The sequence below is a fragment of the Gallus gallus genome, chromosome 7 (assembly GCF_016699485.2).
Source record: "Gallus gallus isolate bGalGal1 chromosome 7, bGalGal1.mat.broiler.GRCg7b, whole genome shotgun sequence".
NCBI classification, from domain to species: domain Eukaryota; kingdom Metazoa; phylum Chordata; class Aves; order Galliformes; family Phasianidae; genus Gallus; species Gallus gallus.
The window spans coordinates 29,450,969-29,470,222 of record NC_052538.1 but is presented as its reverse complement, the minus strand read 5'-3'; the positions used below and the strand labels follow the sequence as shown (position 1 = coordinate 29,470,222).

At 39.1% G+C, this 19,254-nt stretch overlaps 1 protein-coding gene across 20 annotated transcripts in view; it reads left to right on the top strand.

The window, feature by feature from the left end:
- The window catches only part of NCKAP5 (NCK associated protein 5), a 441,589-nt gene that overhangs the window by 372,745 nt on the left and 49,590 nt on the right, over positions 1-19,254 (top strand). For 16 of the 20 annotated variants that reach the window (XM_040704243.2, XM_040704245.2, XM_040704244.2 and 13 more), the window contains 4 exons: positions 5,978-6,082; positions 9,166-9,357; positions 9,837-13,669; positions 14,342-14,519. In XM_040704243.2, the coding sequence (XP_040560177.1) occupies positions 5,978-6,082; positions 9,166-9,357; positions 9,837-13,669; positions 14,342-14,519 (4,308 nt within the window). The remainder of the gene's footprint in view (positions 1-5,977; positions 6,083-9,165; positions 9,358-9,836; positions 13,670-14,341; positions 14,520-19,254) is intronic. The other 4 variants (XM_046944122.1, XM_040704248.2, XM_046944123.1 and 1 more) reach the window with 1 other exon arrangement.

Genomic DNA, 19,254 nt, shown 5'->3' with positions numbered 1-19,254 from the left:
GCTGCTTGATCTATTAGGAATAGTGCCCTGAAACAACAGGGAAAGAGAAAAAAATGGTTTAGTATAATGCATTGGCTTTACAATCTGGTGTTACATGTGCTTGCTTCTACAGACTTCTATATTAACAGCTTCTGGACATCTAAGTGATGAATGTATTATTTGGGGAAGGGAGGACTATCTTGAAGAGACAAAGGCTGCTAGTTTTCCCCTCCATTTTTAGCCCCAGTCCTGTGCATGGTTTGCCATGGCTGAACAGCAAGTGTTGCTGACAAATTGCTGCACAGTGCTTGTGTTCCAGCTATCTCTTGTGACTGACTCCTGCTACCCATGCTGCAGAGCTTTATTCACTTTCTCTAGGGGATGCTTTGCAATCCTCTAATTGTTCCTGTGCTTTACTAATACCCTGTCGTTTCCTTTATCCTGGCTGCTTGTTGATGTACAGTTCTGGTCCTTAAGGAGATGCACAGGTACAAGTTGATCGGTTGCTTTTGCTGTATGTACAAGTGAAAATACAAATCTAAGTATGTTTCACGTAGTCCTCTAAAAATGCATTCTTTATAGCATGTTTGTTAAAAATACAGAAAAGCAAACACCAGTATGGTTGTTTCAGTTCAGCTTCTATGATAGCTGTGTTGTGTTTTCAGAACAACTGCAAAAATCGTTTTATTAACTGCCTTTTTCTGGGCAGAAATACAAGGGACCTTATTTGACATAAAGGCACTCCTGAAAAGTGATACTGAGGACAGGACTGCTTCTTGAAGACACGCTGATTTCTTCTGCTGAAGCACCATAATTCTGGACTTTGTGTTAGTCTAAAATGTAAGAGAGGGAAAAGGTCAGAGGTAACTTCACACTGTTAGGATAAATGATGATTGTAAAGCGTATTATTAGAGAATTAGGAGGAAAAAACCATGGATATTTCCACAATGAGATGTCTTTGAAATTACCCTAAAGTATATAGGTATAAAAGGGAGTATGAGACAGCATGTATGAAGCACAAGAACTCTGCTAGGAAGCCACCTGTCTACACAGGAGATAGACAGCAGGAAAGATGAGGGCGAGTTCTTAACCAAAGTAATTTACTAGCAGAAAGGGCTCAGTACGCCAACTGCTATTGTCATTATAAACTTTGAAAAGCTCTGTTTATAGAAAGTGAATGGTAGGAAAGTGGAACATAATGCTGAATTTTTATTAAATATATAACTTCCAAGAGCTGTGATTATTATCATTTTATTTTCACTGCATCAGTTACAAACAATAAGACAGAAGGCATTGCTGTGTGCTCACAGTACATGATTTCAAGTACATTTCCAAAGTTAGTGATTGTTAGGATTATATACGACAGAAACATCTTAATGCAATTTTCACTTGTTGCTTCACATATGACTATTATGTTGTTGACAACCATTTGTTCTACTCAGTTTAGAAAGCAGATTTGCCACATGCCAAAAGCGTATGTATTATGAACTCTGATTTGTTTAAAAGCAAAGTCTATTTCTAGTTTCAGAAATGGAACTTCATTGTATTATTTTTCCTTATAGCTAATTCTCCTTTATTTCAGAGTAGTTAGGGTATGAGAAGTTCACACTTCATATTCTTAATCTAGCTAACCTCTGATGGAAGAGGCAAAAGATGTCATCTCACCCTCATCTGAACATCCCCTCTGGACGGCATCTAAGGCCTGAAATATATCTAAGGTCTAAAAAAATCAAGACTCACTTTCATAACATGGTATTTCTGCATAAGCTAGTATTAAGTAAATTGCATTCCTATTTGCTCATTTTTCTTTTTTGTTTTGGTCTTGCTGTTTCCCATGGTGTGAATGAAATGCAGCACTAAGTACTATTTCTGTAAGGCTTTTGAAACTGAAGCTCATCCTAGGAGTGATTAATTTGTAGCTGCACTCTGCTTTGGATGGTTTTAGTAGTTAAAATTGAACAAAGGAGCAGGAAGAGTGTAACAGGTCAGACAGTCACCTAGCAAGAGTTCTTGTGCCTCTGCCACACCTATAAAGAGATCACTGTATCAGTACTATTTGTGTTGCACACTTTTTGCTTGTTTTTGGTAGAGTTACTAAGCCTTGCTCATTTAGTACAGCAAGGCTGTAATCGGAGCTGTTGCGTTGCTGCCTGCAGGTTCTTTGTGTAGAGAACTATTACAAATGAGGGCTGCAGGAAAGGTATTCCCTGCCAATCCAATTGCAATAGTTGGGCTACATGGGAGAAAAGCCCAGAGCATCATTTGTCAAGTTGGTGCTGCCCCAGTGAACAGCAGAGATGAGGAGGCGACATATACCCAACAAACATTTACAGGCTGTTCCACCAGGATAAAAATGTCTCTCTGAGAGCCTCGAGAGTTTCTTTCCTTGTAAATGATGGACTTTGGCTCATGTAAGAAAAGCAAAGCCAATTGATTTAATAGCAATTAACTCATCCAATATTGGAGAGTCATATACTGTTTGGCGTAATTTGTTGGAAATTGTTCTGGCGGTGCTTGCAGGCCATTAGAGGTTTCAAGGAGGAGATGGGAATGGATAGAAGTGCTGCACAGACACAGTCAGGATGCACTCTGGAGTCTGTCAGTAATGCTGCTGCGTGCCAGGAGGCAGCAGTCCGCTTCTGTTTTCCTCGAGAGCCTTAATAAGGATGTCTCTGGGAGGGCAGGTCAGACCTCTGTCTACTGGATCAGTTGTCTGCCTGCCAGATAATCGTATTTCCTATTGCACTTGGTGTAATGGGTTTCTGCCTAAATTTGTTTGTTTTGTTTTGTTTTGATGTGGGTTACGGGAGTTAATCTCAACTTTGAGCCATATTGCTTCGTCTTGGCTAAAAACACAAGCAAGCCAGAAGGAAGCCTGTGGCAATGCAGCCTGGGAAATACCACAGGCCTTTGGCCCCAGAAGGCCCCTCTGCTCCCCTGGCCTTCCATAGAGACACAGGTCTGGCCGAGCCTCCTCCCTGTCAGCTTTTAGTCAACTCCTGCTGCAGCACCGCTCTGTGAGGGGCGATTTCTAAGTGAGCTGGTCCAGCCCACACCACATCCACTTCTGTGCTGATGTCTGCTCTCAGAGGGGACACAATGGTTTCCCCTTGTTGTTACAGGCTGCCATCTACTTCAGTGCCCACAGATGGGGCAGATGGCTTGGATTTATAGTTTCAGTGCTTCATTTAGAATTTAAGTATTTATTTAAACTGACGTGGGCTTTTCTGTGAAAGTCAGCCCGTGCCATGGCCTGCCTTTTGTTGCACTGCATCCTGATAGCATCAGCATGGATTTTAATATTGCACCATTGTCAAGGCAGCATAACTCCTTGGTGTGGTTATGCAGTCGTCATCTGAAATAGCCATAAACCAATACATGTTGCTTATCTGAGAAGAAATCAGAATCATGATATGTACTTAGCACAGTCTGTCACTTCCTTTCAAATGGATCATTAATGAGATTCCTTTAGCAGAGTTTTCACCATTTCTGAATTAGAAAATGGAGAAGGAAGAAGAAAAAAAAAGTGAAAGAAAAACAATTTTCTTATCGTTTTCTTTTGTAATTGGATGACTTGCTTCAGTGCTGTGTGACTGTATTTAATTAATGATCTCCAACTTTGCTGTGCTGTTTGCTAATGATGGTCCACATGCTGGCCTTGTGTCTGTTGGTGTCTTTGCATAAGTGTGGGGGGAATATTTCCAGTGTGATGATCTTTCATTGATGCAGAAGTACAATCACGTTACACATCTTTAGAGCAGTAGCTCCAGGCTGTTTGCAGCATGCTCTGCTGGGCTGTCTCCTCACCAGGCAGCTCTCTGGTTGGAATTGTTCGGATTTTTTGCCTGCTCAAAGGTGTTATATCCAGGTGGGCTGGCCTCTGCTCTTTGGGCTGATATGGACAATGACAGCAGCGCACTCAGTCCCTTTGGATGACGTTATAGGGTGTATTTTGTTTCCTTTAGTAAGATACATACATGTTCCCATTTAAGTAATGAAGTATTTAAATTGAGATTTAAAAAAAATGAGAAGACAATTTTACAGCCTTAAAACTCCTATAGCACTATTTCTAGGATATTTCTGGGAAAATAAATGTTCAAGTATAATTGTTCATCCATCTCAAATGCCCCCTATCATCAGCTCTACCAGATCCAGCTATAGTAACTCACGCTAAAAAATCTTCTAACTGGTTACAATGGAGAAAGTCGTTCCTCTGCTAAGAGCAAGTGCAACATTTGTTCCTAACAGCAGTTTCTCCTGTTGCTGAAAACAGTCGAATTTTCTGGTAGTTCACTTGGAATTATTGCCAAGCACATGTACTAAGTCAGTAAATCTGTGTACTTGGAAAAGCATTTTACCTGGAGCTTAAATCTTGAGCAAACAGCTGACAGTAACTCTAGTAATAACATTTTAAAGTGTACGCACTGAAAAACTAGGGGATGTGCACCACTGGTGTTAAAAAACACATAACCTGGATGTAGTTCATATTTATAATAAAATGTATATTGGATACTGAGTGCTTGTAGCATTTTAATCTACTCAACTACATGTTGGACAAAATATGATTCTACAGAGCATTGATCATTGAAACTATTTGCCATAATCTTTCTGCAACAGTGTAGTATCTCCCTTAGACTCACTGCATAGAACCTGGATGAATATGTAGCTCTTGAGAAATGACTCCCAGATTACTAATTAGTGAGTTCTTGTATATTAGAGGTGTACTTGGGTATGAGATGTATTGCGTGACTACAGAGAATTGCTTCAGCACTACTACTAGTGCACAGTCTTTGGTGATTACAGATTCTTTTTCCCTCTTTTACCAAGTTTTTGAGGTGGGCAGGATGATGCCGTGCATTCAGTCTCAACAAGCCTCCTCCAGAGTCTGCATCCTTTGCCAAAGCCGCCATCAAGGTGCCACAGTGGTGGCTGTGCTGTTTGCTCCTCCACGTGGAGCGCTCAGGTGCACAGGAGTTGGTAGATGTGGTGGTCTTCAAGATTGTAGATTTGGGAAATTAATGGGAAAATTTCAAGAACTTGATCCAAATTCCTTATGTTTGAGAGTCTTTTTTTTTTTTTTTTTCTCTCTCTCTCTCTCTTAAAGTCCTTTTTCATTGTTTTTAGTGGACTGTGAATAAGATTTATACTGCCTGTTATGTTATGTGATATGTTGGTCCAATGACTGACAAGACTGCAGATATTTCTTTTTTTTTTTGAAGCCATTGGCTGAGACATTCACATAAATCATGGATTCTATTGAAACTGCAATTAAAACAAATCAAGCTTAATGCATACTGAAAGCCTTAGTAATTACGATACAGGTGAATGTGGAGGAAGTGGCACCAGCTTAGTCGTCCTTCCAAGCAAAACTGAAGGAAAGAACTGTTTTTATAATCGAACAGCATCTGAATATTAATGCACAAAATCCTCTGAGTCCCTCATTCCCTGATGCAATTATTTTCTATTCACATTAATTGTTCCTAACAGATGACATTAATGACTTTGAGTTAAAATGTGTGCAAGGGAGGCCTTCAGCAGATCAATGCTGTTTAAAAATAGGGTCACTTTTGCAATCATTCACTCGCGGTGTAGCAGCTTGTAAATAAAACAACATTAACATGTTGATTGATTTATAAATGTTAATTTTGTAGTTCATTTTTATGTTTTTTTCCCTGAAACCTGTCAAACTCTATGGATAGTGGTGGGACTCCTGTTCATTTGTCATTGTTGCATATTAACTAGTAGTAAATTACAAAGCAGAGATTAGGAGAAAAAGTACAGTTTGTTTTAGATGAAGAACGACCTGTTCTTCACACAGGAAGTCCTGGACAAAACAAGCATGAACAGCAACATTCTGAGTTAGAACAAACCTTCTTTTACCTCGGGGTCTTTATTTCCCTTGAAATTTAACCGCAGAGTTTGGAATTTTAAAAATGCTGATCTGCTGCATACTTGACATATGCTCACGCTTTGCTTATTCCCTTCTACCCCCCTGCAGAAACTCCATTCGCGCATCTTAGACCTCTCATCTGGAGATTTGCTGTCAGAAGTAGATCGAAACAGAAGCTCGGTGCCGTCACGACCTGCTGATGCTCAGATTCACGTGAGTTTCTGTGCTGTCCTTGTATCCCACGTTCAGACCCCTCCTTTTCTCCTTAGAAGTCTGATGTCAGGGATGAAGCATAAAGCTGATCTCTGAATTGAAACACTGTTGAGGCAGATAACAATACTTCTTCTTCCTTCTGTTCTCTGAAATTCAATATTGTATCCTCAGTTGATACAGTAAGCAGATAGTGTCACTCTGTGCAAAAAAGCATAAATCTTGGTAATGTCCCCAAGATACCTTTCTTGGTATTGATTACATCTCAGAATCCGTGAGAAATGGTCAAGGAGCTTTTTATTAAAGCCCATACACCATATTATTCATCCACTTTTATGATATATTATGTATGAACTTTTAAAAATTCATGGGCTCTGCATTTTTTTTTCTGATGGGTTTAGCTTTGTGCTTATTTGGCAAAATGTTAGCCAGTGTGGCTTTCATGTTTCATTGTCAAAGAGAAAAGTAGCTTAGAAAACAAAAGCACATGAAGATAGAGAGGAATAAAGAGAACGAGAACAGAACATTGAACCTGTGCGTGCCTTTGATCTTGAAGTGTAGTAATGTCAACAAAAATGTGATCTCCTTTGTAGTACGTATTGTAATGAAAAGGCATTGTTTCAAAGGTTCACAAAAATGCTAACAACCCTCTGCATAACATGTAATTAAGCCTTCAGGTTAGGATTTTCTAAATAACTAGTTTTGTCTCCTTTGTAGTCTGATTCTTTCAGTTCTCTGTGATGTCTGGCAAAAATTATGTATTTAAATTGTAATATTATATTCAGGCCTTTGTACTCTAATTTTTGTTAAAGGTAATGATTTTAAAGTCATAATTAAAAAAATTAAAATTTCACCATGTCAGTTAACAAACCCATGTGCAAGTTAAATGTATTTAATTAATGCATCATAAACATACAATTTAAAGTACTTTCTGAGAGAGTTTAGAGAATACAGGCAAATTGCCAGAGAAAACTTCAGTCCTTTTATGGTAGTCTCAAGGTAATCCAGAAGTGAGGTGGATATCCTACTTCAGAATCTCTAGCGCTGCAATGTTTTTGCACATTTCCTCATCTCTCCAACAATAGAGATGATTTCAGTGATAAACCCTTCTTTTGCTTTGCTCAGATATCTGTTTTTCACACTGTTAAAACTACAGGAGCAAATACCTTTCTCATCTTTTGGTGCAAGGGAAACAAAGTAAAGGGATGGCCAGGCCTGCAGACTAGCTGAAGGTAATAGGAAGGGAAAGCAAACTCTTCAGTTTGCAGCGGTCTCCTCCTTTCTCTTACAGAGTATTCTTATAGGGAAGGATTTTACAGACATCCTTCTCTCCAGCTGACTGCGACGTGGCATGGTATAAAGGGCAGTACTTTGATGTGGTGGGTTTTTCCATTGCCACGTCTGAAACAGCCAGAACAAGCACGTGTTGCCATTGGCCTCTATACAGTCAGCCCTACTGGGCATGACACCATCATGGATGTGGCAGCTGATGAGGGGTCTCCCATGGGAATCACAGTGGCAGAAATAATTTGTCTCCACAAAGCTAAAAACAGAGGCATCATCCTGCCTCTGATGCTGAAGCATGTGTTCCTCCCAGAGCCAACAGATTTAAAGGCTGTTCCTCCTGCATCCATTTGACTTCCTAGGAGGACATGTACCAATAACTCCCAGAGGTGAAATGTGCTCTTGCTACCTCTAAATGATTTTCCCATTCATAGGTTTTGCCTGTGACAGAGAGTAATGACTTGCCCTGTAGTTATGTTTGTCAAAACCAGAACATTATTATGTCAGCTGAGCAATGAATAGCTGTACTGATGAACTCCTTAGCAGTAAAAATTCAGCTCTCACCCATTTAACTCCAAAAAGGTTCAACCCTAGTAATAATAAATGGAAGGTTGTGGGGGAATAAATGGAAGAAATTAGGAAAAGTACAACAAAAATGTTAGTGCATGAGAAGTGCCTACAAACTATACATTTTTCCAGAGATTTGCATGAAGCAGCTGTGTGTTGCACATACAGTTTTAGTAAATTTTTTGTGGACTTTACGTTTCCTAAATATGAAGGTAAATTTTTAATCTCAGCAAAATGGATCGGATCTGTGTCCCTGTGCAAAAAGCAGTAAATATTCTTTGAGGCTGCACAATCATGTTCTGTCTTAATGAAATTCAAAGCAAAGTTTTGTAAAAAGTAGAGTTGTGTCATTCTGTTTTTTGCTACTGGTAATTAAAAAGGTGTCTGATTTGGTAAGGAAACTGGAGAATTGCCTAACAGAATGGTGCAGGCACTTAACATTAAAGAAGATCTAACATTGTTAGGCACAAGAGTATTAGTTTGAAAACAAATTAAAGGCATCCTAGATACTCCTACAGAGGTTTAATATTTTACCTAAAGTGCTATCTGCTCTTCATTACTCTCTTCCTCAAAGCTGGCACTTAGTCACAGTCAGCTGAAATTGCATTTGGAGCGGGGCGATAACTACACAAGTACTAAAGGCAGCCATAAAGTGTCAATAAATTGCATAAGCAAGAGGCTTCAGCTGTCTGCAAGTGACACAAAGATGGATTGTCCTACGTCAGAGAGTTTCTTAGACAAAGCTTTGAACTAGATAGGAAACCAAAATTAGACTGTAATGGAGAGATTCCATTCTCAGTGGACATTCTGGTTGGGATACTAAATTAATTTACCTTGTCCAGGGTATACAGCCTCATCTGTTACATTCTAGGGCTATAATGCAGTTGTCAAGATGTACTTGTATTCTTATAACTTTGTTTTCTGTATCTTACTGGAGCATGCTGCTTATATACAAAGCATAATTCTAGCAGACTCAATAGTCTTTAGCAAAGGAAGAGCAGAATACTGGCTCAAGAATAAAAAAGGAAACATGGAGGATCATGGCTTTTCCCCCTGACAAATGAAAATATTGGCAATTTTTAATTTAGTTCTCTGCATTAAATTCACCAGACACTAATGGCCTAATAGGAATGTGTAAGTAGCTTACTTGGCTTGTCTTTGTCCTTCTTAATCAGGCAGAAGTTAAATGATCTTTTTCCAGCCATAAGATATTTCTATTTCTTCTCATGTTTTAGGAATGCCAGCAGAATGTGAAATCCACTATACCTGTCTTGAAATGCCACAGTCAATTAAATGTGACAGGTCCTAGCCGCCTGTATCCCCGGAGCAGCTGCAGTAGCAGTGAACTCTCCCTTTCAAGTGCTTGCAGTGAATATTCCAGTGGTTCCTCCTACACTTGGAATGATGGGAAGACGTGCAGCAAAAGGGTAACTCAAATTAACTTGCTTCATTTATTAGCTTATAATGACTTTCAGAAATATTTTTTTCTTTTCTTTTTTCTTTCACATTTAAAACACTTGTCAAAAAACTCAGTAGGAGCTCTCTCCCTTCTATCTCTCTTCCTCTCACTCTCTTCCCTTTTAACTCTTTTTAACAATTCCCTTATCACTCCAATTTGCTCACAGTCTCATCATTTATTCTGACATTTATTCTGTTTTTCACAATCCAAATTGTTCTTCACCTTCTTTATCTTAATCCATCCATTCACATTTTTCTTCCTAAAGGTTTTAATTCCGCTGTGGCCTTCACACCAGTATGAAGTCCTATATTAAAAAAGAAGATTGCTGTTAATAGCAATGAATGAAATGTAATGTACTATGTGGTCCTAAATTTCTTTAATAAAATTGTAACATTTCTTATTAATAGCAATTGTGAGTAATATGTGAGTTTTATTTTGTTTTGACAGTCATCCGTGAGCTGGGATAAAAGAATAAGCATTGGTTCTTCACTCCCAAGCAACCTCTCTAGTCCTGCAGATGATCTGCCTCCAACTCGTATCAAGGAAAACCATATCCTAGAAGGACTGAAGAAATTACAGAGGCAAAAAGTATTACTTGAATCACCTTCAGTAATACCGAAATGGGGTTACAAAGATTGCATGAACTCCAATGAAGGAATATATTCCCCTGGAGTTAAATGTGGCAGCCATCATGAGCAGACTCATTGTAAGCCAATGGAAATAGGAAGTAGTTGCATTGAACATAACAAAACTTTCTCTTATGATTCAGACTCACATGATGATGCAGATGATGATTCTTCATCTTTATTATTGCTGCAGGAAGTACCAAGCAAAGACTGCAGGATCTATTGTAACAAATTAACTCACAGTGTTTCTGACAGTCTCTTTCACTGGGATCCTAATAGGAAACATTTGCCAGAAAGAAGTTCATATTTTAATTCAAAGGAAAGACCAGAAAAATTGACCAGTTTTGTCAGTGGATTTCAGGCAGAAGTAGAATCGTGCACCAGAACAAAGCTGCCTGATTTACAGTTAGATCAAAGCCATGCTAATATAGGCTGGAAGGACCTTAATTTTCAGCTTTCAGATACTGATGACAATGAAGTCTTGGATGAATTGCATATAGAAAGCAGTGATGAGAAAAGTCCATCAGATTTATTAGCAACTCCTTTTACTGAGAAGTACACAAAGAACTCTGATGTGCTCATAGTCACAGAGAATTCTCAGTTTATATCTAGTGACAAAGAGGAAAGACAGACATCTGCTCACTCAGACATTAGGCCAAAGACATGTAATTTCATTAAACAACAAAAAGTCATAAAAAAGACTTCTTCTGAGGAGTGCATTACAGTGATATTTGATGCTGAGGACGGTGAGCCTATTGAATTCAGCTCGCATCAAACTGGAGTTGTCACTGTAACAAGAAATGAGATATCAGTCAACCAACCAGAAAGTAGGTCCAGTGCAGAATATACTGAACTTATACCTCAGGGAATAGCTAATTTGCAGGCAGGAACAAATGCTAGAGACTACAGTGTTTTGGAAGGACCTGAAGACAAAACTAAAAAACAGACTCTTGAAGATAATACAGGGAATAAAAATATGGTTGTCACCACAACCTGCAGTGAATCTTCACCCTGTGGAAGAATAATACTGCAAAATGCACCACGACAAAAACTAGTGAAGCCAGTGTATGATGTGTCGTACAAGACCAATTCAAGCTCCATTGTTCATGCAGGAATCAATCAAAAGCCAATCTTGACTAAAATACCCAGCAGAGGTAAATTTTCTCCACAAAAAAACAAGATGACAGAGAGTGAGGAGGCACCTGTAGCTACTTCAGTGACCCCTGCAACCCTTGAAAAATCACCTGCTCTTCCACCTGTAAAGCTTTCAAGACTCAAAAAGGCACAAAGTCCACCTCGTAATTTTGACTCAAAAGTTGACTTCCAAGTTCCAAAGCCCCCTGCCCACCCCCTGCCCAGCTCAAAGCGTCCGAGCAGAGGCAATGGGACAAAGTATCCAAAGAGTCAGAGTCCAGCATCACCACTGTTGCCTCAGCACCTTATAGAGCCTACTGACTATGGAGAACCTCCAACTAGAGACTCTAATCATGATTTAGCAACTGTAGAAGCCAGGTCGCCATCCCCACCCCTTCCTCCCGGCAGGTCAACGTCCCTATTGATTCGTCCTGATTATGCTCATTCACAACCTGCGGCTGTGAAGTTAGGAGGAGCTGTTCCAGGTGAAACAGCAAAAAATATACTGAAATCATCACCATTAAAAGGAACTGCAAACTCTGGCATCCATAATCAATCTAGTCATGATATGCAAGCAAAAAGTGTATCTTCTGGGGCCAAAATTGAGTTATCTTACCTTCAAGAAAATTCTGAAGCAATTATGCAAAATAAATGTATATCTCAGCAACCCCATAGTGCATGCCAAGGACTTTCCAAAGTTTCCACAAAGCAAGTCTGCCTGAAAAACACCAATCAGATGGGTCTCCACAGGAACCGTGAGTTTCTGAGCATGGATTCTCAGACAGGCAGGTCCATTCCTCTGGGTCCGTCACTGGAAACAACTTCACAAGAAGTGCATTCCAGCAAGAAGGATATTTCCAGTGACAGTGGGGTTGATCAGCCACAAAAGATGCCAAACATTCTCCCTGCAACTCCTCAATGTCATACAGCAAGCGTGAGTGAGCCCTTGCTATCTCAGGTAAACAATTCTCCATTGTCAACACTGTTTCATGGTAGTGACACTGCAAATGCCACACAAAACTCTAATGAGAAAGGAGTGAAAACCCGTCTCCCTGTAGGACTGAAATTATTTGTCAAATCTCCTCAACTTCTCCGAAAGAGCTCCACCGTCCCAGGGAAGCAGGAAAAAGATAGTATAAATGCAGCTTCCAAAAGCCACGTGAGTACAAGTAAGCACAAGCAAAATGAACGTGTGGCCACCAAAGGTGCAATAGATGCTGAATTAAAGGACTCTAAGTCTGATACCGAAATAAAAGATAATTTTTCTTTGAGACTTAGTGTGGATACAGCATCACCTCGTTCACATGAAAATGGCAGCTTGGTGGTAGACAGAGTAGATGAATTAGAAAGCAAACTAGTTAAGAGATCTTTTTCTTCTAGCAACAAGTCACACTTGAAACCAGCTCTAGGCATGAATGGAGCAAAAGCTCGAAGTCAGAGTTTCAGCGTTCATACAGGAGAAAAGTCATCTACCCTTGTGACAGAAAGTCTTGGAAAAGTACGGACTCAGATTATTACAAACACTTCTGACAGAGGAAATTCTCTAACAAGGCAGAACTCAGCCATGGAAGGACTTCAAATTAAGGCCATTCCTGGGTCAGGAGCAACACAAGAGACTCTTTCAAATACTTCAAAAAACACAGAAAATGCTTACTCTAGACAAGGTTCTCTTGGAAGTAATAGCAATAACCAGCATGGAAGCCCAAGCAAACTGCCATTCAGATCATCTCCAAAAGTAGACTTATTTCGAAACACTTCAAAATATGATGGAAACAAATCATTTTCTATGAAAGATGCACGGAGTCTATCTGCCCAGAGTGAGAAAAGCAGTGAAAATTTAAAACACGAAGCTCTAAATAAAAAGAGTGTTTTGCCAGCAGAATTGGAGTTAGATGCATCAGCTACTGTATCTTCCAAACAGATTTCATCAATTCATAGCTTGGGTGGAATAAAATGTCCGCATAAACTGGAAGCAATAAAATCACAGAGACAGCAGATGTCTTTAAAGTTAGCAGAAGCCCCTCAGGTTACTGATGTTTTTAGTTCACCTGCTCTGCAACCTACAATAGAGGAGAAGGTCATGTTGTGCATCCAAGAAAATGTCCAGAAGGGTCAGGAACAAAACAAATCTCCCACTGTAGAGACTAAACAAAAGACTGGGCCCTCTATAGCTAGTTGGTTTGGCTTTCGAAAGAGTAAGCTGCCAGCACTGAGCAGCAGGAAACCTGACGTTCCTAAAACAAAGGTAGAAAAAAAAGAACCAAGAGTTTCAGGATTTGGAATTAAGCAGTCGAAATTAGAGAGAAGAAAAGAAAAAAAGCAAACTGAACAACACTGTGAAGTGGAAAATGAAATTAACAGGAAAACGGACAGCAGTGACTTTTTAGATGATGCTATGGAGTTTAAAATTTTGAAGCCATCACGAAACACGTCTGGCAAGATTGGATGTGAACAACTCAGAGGTTCCTCCATAGCTACATATTCATCAAAAGACAGTTTTATGAAGGAACTTCTAAACAGGTATGGGATGTTTTGTTGCGTGCTGTAAATTTTATGGCATTTTCAGACTCTAAGCTGCCCATATGTTGCCATTAGACTAAGAATACATTGGAACAACCGCTTTGTAAACTATCAGGACTTTAATCCTTAAGGTAATAAAAACTTAAAGAATGAGATGATAATTATGTTCATGTTACTTGGTTAACCAAACAAAAGATCTTTGATATTATAGAATGGCAAGTTGGCAGAAATACAGGTGATTCCAGAAATCAAGAATGTAGGCAGGTGATATGTGAAAATAGGGGGTAGTTAGGTGCATATTTTAATGTCTTCCATTTCCATGTATTGTAACCAGCAAGCATACATTTGGGAACTAATCAGGATTAGTTACATTTCTACCTACCATAACCTTTGGTCACAGGAAAACTTAGCAATTGCTATACCATGCTTTCACATTTGCCCCCCAGCAGTCCTAAATATAAAATAAATCATTATATGTGAAAGACTAAATTGATATACTACCTGAAATTGCAAGTGACAGATTTGATCAAGGCTAGTTAGAAACATTTATCACTCAAAGGTCTAGAGACAGAAAGATACAGAGAGGTTACTTTAAACATTAAAGGAATGGAAAAGTGGAGTGATTGAAGAAGGGCAATGTAATTTATCAGAGGAATCACTCTCTACCTGCAGAGTTGATAAGAAAGCAGCTCAGCAGACAGAAAGTGGATCAAATAATGTTTCCTACAGGAGTGTGTCGAAGGGCAGCTCCCAGGGCTCCTCTCTTCACAGCAACTCTATCAGCTCTCAAGGAAACCACAAGAAAAACAGCAACACAAAAGCTGATATGGAAATACAGAATCAGACCCTGGTAAGTGCTTTAGTCCATGAAAACATTATTACCGTCTTTTTAACTTCTAGATGTGCTCCTCCTTATTGCCTGTACAGATAAACAGGATAATAACTGTTTATATATGATTTTGTGTAGCTAGAGAATTGTGAATTCATACAAAAGTTGGCAGCTTGACTCTAGGCCAGATTACAGAGCTAGTCGTGAAGACCCTACTGCTTCTTCTGGCAATTCAATTTCAGCAGAGATATATGCACAGCAATGTTATAATCATACTGTGGTACAGTGAAATAATAGGACCATTTTCTTTTTTTCCATTTTTTTTCCCCTTTCTCTGAAAATTGCATGCCTGCCAGTGTTGAACATTACTCTGAGTGTTACAGGAAGCATTAAGCCTAACAAATGCAGTGCTTATAGGGAAAAGGTGAAGTATTTGGCCACATTTGGGACTATTCGTCACTTAAGAGGGAATCTTCCAAAAGCAAAAGCATACATTTGACCCACAGCTCTGTACCACAGCATATCTCCCTGTTAATGCCTCGTAGCTAGTTTTATGTTCTAGTAAGGTACTAACTACACCTGATTATTTAATTTACCAAGCAAGTCAGAACAGAGCAATTTAGAAGAAAAATCATATTATTTTCTGTTAGCTGCTTAATGCTGGTGCTTGAAAGGTTCTGTGTGTGTCTGCCTTTTCTGTGCCTTGGAAAGTGTATACACACAGTCTGGGATTGTAGCCTAAAGTCAAACTGAATGGGTGCCCTTCCTTGAGAAGCTTTTAGTAATAAACCGTGGAATTTAGTGAGCAATTTCTTGCCTAGCAAGGGCCTCTCCAACGATGCTTTAAAGTTCAAGCACGAGGAGTACAGAGATGCTTTAACTTGATCTTAGGTGATTTAACTTCCTGAGCATTCTTATCTCGTTCCTGGTAGCTGTCTTGACCATATTATTGTGACGATTCTTAGCAATAATCACTATTTTCACAAAAGAGTCTGAAAACCTATGCCAAATATATATCCTGAACATGAATCTGAGGCTATTATTTTTGTTGTTGTGATAAAGCCAAGTTGTGGGAGTACAACACATGCAACTATTTCACTTGGGAGAATTTGGAATAAAAATTCTTTGGGATATGTTTCAAGGATAAAAGAAATTTCAAAGGGCTTCATAACAGGAAATGGAACAACTCTGCTGTTGTTTAGGATGCTTAAGGTTAAAGTATCAGCTTCAGGCAAGTGGTTTTTTATTTAATGCAAATGTCTTCCTTAAGAGTGTCCGCAAGGTCATTTTGTAAAACTTATGGGGAACATGCACAGAATGAATGTTTTGGAAAACTTTTCCTTCCTGACTATTGTGGTATCATCTCTTCTTTGAAAATGTAGATGTCTCCTGCATTATAAAACCACAAATTATAAGCATATCTAAGGCTGTCCTTGTAGTGTCACTGAAAGGAAAGAGAGAGAATGAAAGTGTGGAAACGTGCAATATGCAGGAAATTCAATCCAACTGATCTAGAACTTTGATAGCAAAGCAGAGCCCCTTATCAGAGCCACTCAGTTTAACTATGCCCCATTTAATATGGTCCTGACAGCTTAGGGTATATCTTCAATGTACAGAAGTATGAAAAACTCTGTACATCGCTTCTACAATTTCGTTCTTATTATTTTCTAATGCTGCCGTAATTTGCTGTGCTTTTTGTCTGTCAATTTGTGAAATCTTTCTAAATGCAGCAATAATAGTCCTAAATGAGACACTTCATTTCATTAGGGAGCTACAAAGATTGTTCTTAATGTACATAAATAATGAAGAAATCCTCATTATTCTGTTTAGCCTTAAAGGACATAATAGTCACATGGAAAAGGCATTACCTATGCTGTACCATTCACTCTTTTGTTCACTCAGAATGAAAGTATTTTTCATATTGTTTTTCGAGGTTGAGTTACATTATGTGCTTCATCTTTGTGAGTTTCATGTTTTGGTTTTGTGTCATTCAATTCCTGAAAGAAATATCTCATGCTAAAAGGCTGAAAACATCTAGAATAAAGGGAATAAAAAGATGCTTACTGTTCTTACTGCTAACTTAGGGAAGAGATGCACCATAAGACTCCACAGTATGTGAGATTTCATCTCGCCCTCCAAGCTCATGCAAGGAAAACAATAGAGAGTCTGTAAATTCAAAGTTCACGCATCTTATTACGATCATTTTCAGTTATTCTTTGCTGTCTGCTACCTTTGAAGCAGATTGCAGAAGACTGGGAGATAGCTGTGACTGAGAACAGTCGCATGTGGCAGAACGGCCTATTGTGCATTTTGTTGCTTGTAAAAACACAAAATGAATGCTTTTGGAGAAAACAACATGAATCTTTTGAAAAGCCCTAAACTAAGAGGACTTCTTTTTTTCTTCTTTGAACAAAGCAAAGTGCATTCAGTGCAGAAACTGCATATCATGTATATACTTCTTTAAATCTTGGCCATAACATTTTTAACATTAATTTTATAGAGTTGTGGGTTTTTTCCTTTAAAGCCCATTTTATTTTGACAATTAAATTTCTTCTCTTATGATGCACTAGGTAAAGCCTTGGGGCACTGCTATGCCATAACATATGCACCAGTTACCTCTGATTTCCGTTCATACAAGGAACACTATTGCTTGACTGCCACTGAATTTATGGAAAAAGCGATATTCCACCAATGGCAGTCGTGTGCATTCACCTTCAAAGGGATACGCTTCCCGTTAGTGTTCATCAAAAAAGCACTTTGCTCTAAAGGCCAGCCAACAGAAATACATAATCCTTTAGCTCACACCAAGGATATTCCACGTTCTCCGATACTTTTTCATGTCCTTGGCTGAAGCTTAAGGTGAGATACAATCATTTTTGTGCCGCGCTGCTTCATTTCATCTTTGTGATTTTATTACAGCCCAGTGTAATTTAGAAAAGCCCTGGGCTTTGCTTTGTGAAGTGGAAGTGTGGCACCAAAATCAAGACACCAGTTTTGGATAGCAGGGCCTGCCTGTAATTCAGTGTGTTTGGGGAACATCCAGAAATCTATCTAATATTCTGAAATGTCACATCAGTAGCAAGCCACAGACTGCCATACGGTCTGCACATGTGAGAAACTGCTTTATCCATAATTTGATGTAAGATGAGTACATACTCTCCTCTTCATTTTCCATAGCCTAAAGAGCCTCATTTCAGAAGAAATCGAATATCTGAGATTAAGAGATTATAAATGCACTTTTATAAATAGAGAATTTTCCATGTCTGAGGAAACTGAGGCTAGTCACCAGGGGTCAATAGGGCCACTTCTGTAAGCCAGACAAGTATGTACAATCATCAAAGGTATGCCATGCAAATTATGATAAATGCTACTGTTTTAGATTACAGTATATATTTAATGTTATAAGGAATTTGCCATAAGTGGCATAAAACTGCAGATAGTGATTAGCAAACAATTTAAGATTTCTGAGATCTTGGCAGTATTTTTTTCTGCAGTGCTGGCTTTCCTCTTCTCTGCAGCCTGCAGGTATCTTCATTGCTGTTTGATTTATAGACCACAGCAGAAAAATATGTCCCTGGATCTGAATTATGGCCGCTGATGGCGTGTAATAGAGGGGGCTTTCACTCTGTTGAACAAAGATACCTTATATATATGCTTTCTAAATAGGAGTGCAGAGGAACAGAACAATCTAGGGGGTTTGAATATCATAGAATCTTTTGAATTGGAAGGGACCTTTAAAGGTCATCTGGTGCAGCTCTCCTGCAATGAGCAGGGCCATCTACAGCTCAGTCAGGTTGCTCAGAGCCTGGTCCAGCCTGACCTTGAATGCCTCCACCACCTCTCTGGGCAGCCTGTGCCAGTGCCTCACCACCCTTATTGTAAAAAACTTCTTCCTTTTGTCCAATCGAAATATCCCTCTCTCTTAGTTTCAAACTATTTCCCCTTGTCCTGCTAAGGAGTCTGTCCCCTTCTTATAGTCCTCCCCCACCCCCTTTAGATATTGAAAGGCTACCAGCAAGTCTACCCAGAGCCTTCTCTTCTTAACAGCCCCAGCTCTCAGCCTGTCCTTATAGGGCAGGTATTCCATCCCTTGGATCATTTGTGTATGTCTCTTCTGGATGCACTCTAACAGGTCCACATCTCTCCTCTGTTGGGAACGCCACATCTGGACATAGTATTCCAGGTGAGGTCTCCCCAGCACAGAGTAGAGGGGCAGGATCACTTCCCTCCACCTGAACACATACTTTAAGATTTGAAGAGTTTGACGTAAGAGCTCTTAGTGTGCTCTGCATTCTTAAATTCAAGTTATTTCTCTATTTAGCAATTAAAGTGGTTTTAAACAGATGTGGAAACAGAAATACCAAAGTTAAATGATTGGACGCTAAATTAGAGAGATTTTACACCACATAAGTTCACTTTTTTTTAGCATAGAATCTGAAACATGGTATTTCTGTTGAAAAATGAGTACAAGATTAGCAGTCCTGAGTATAATTCTTTATTAAGGGGAAAAAAAAAAAAAAACCTAAAAGAAAAGCAGAAAAAGACTTCTTTTAGAAGAATTTCGTTTTCCAAGTGTACTTTTTGACTACTGCATGTTGTGACTTTTAATGGACTTAAAGTTGTCATCTTCTGATGTTGTTAATAGAATGGGGCAGGCTGCATACTGAAGTATATTAGTTACTCTACAACTATACTTTGGTTTATTTCTGAAAACATGTTCTGTAGTTATCATGAAGCAACATAAACAGAGTCACAG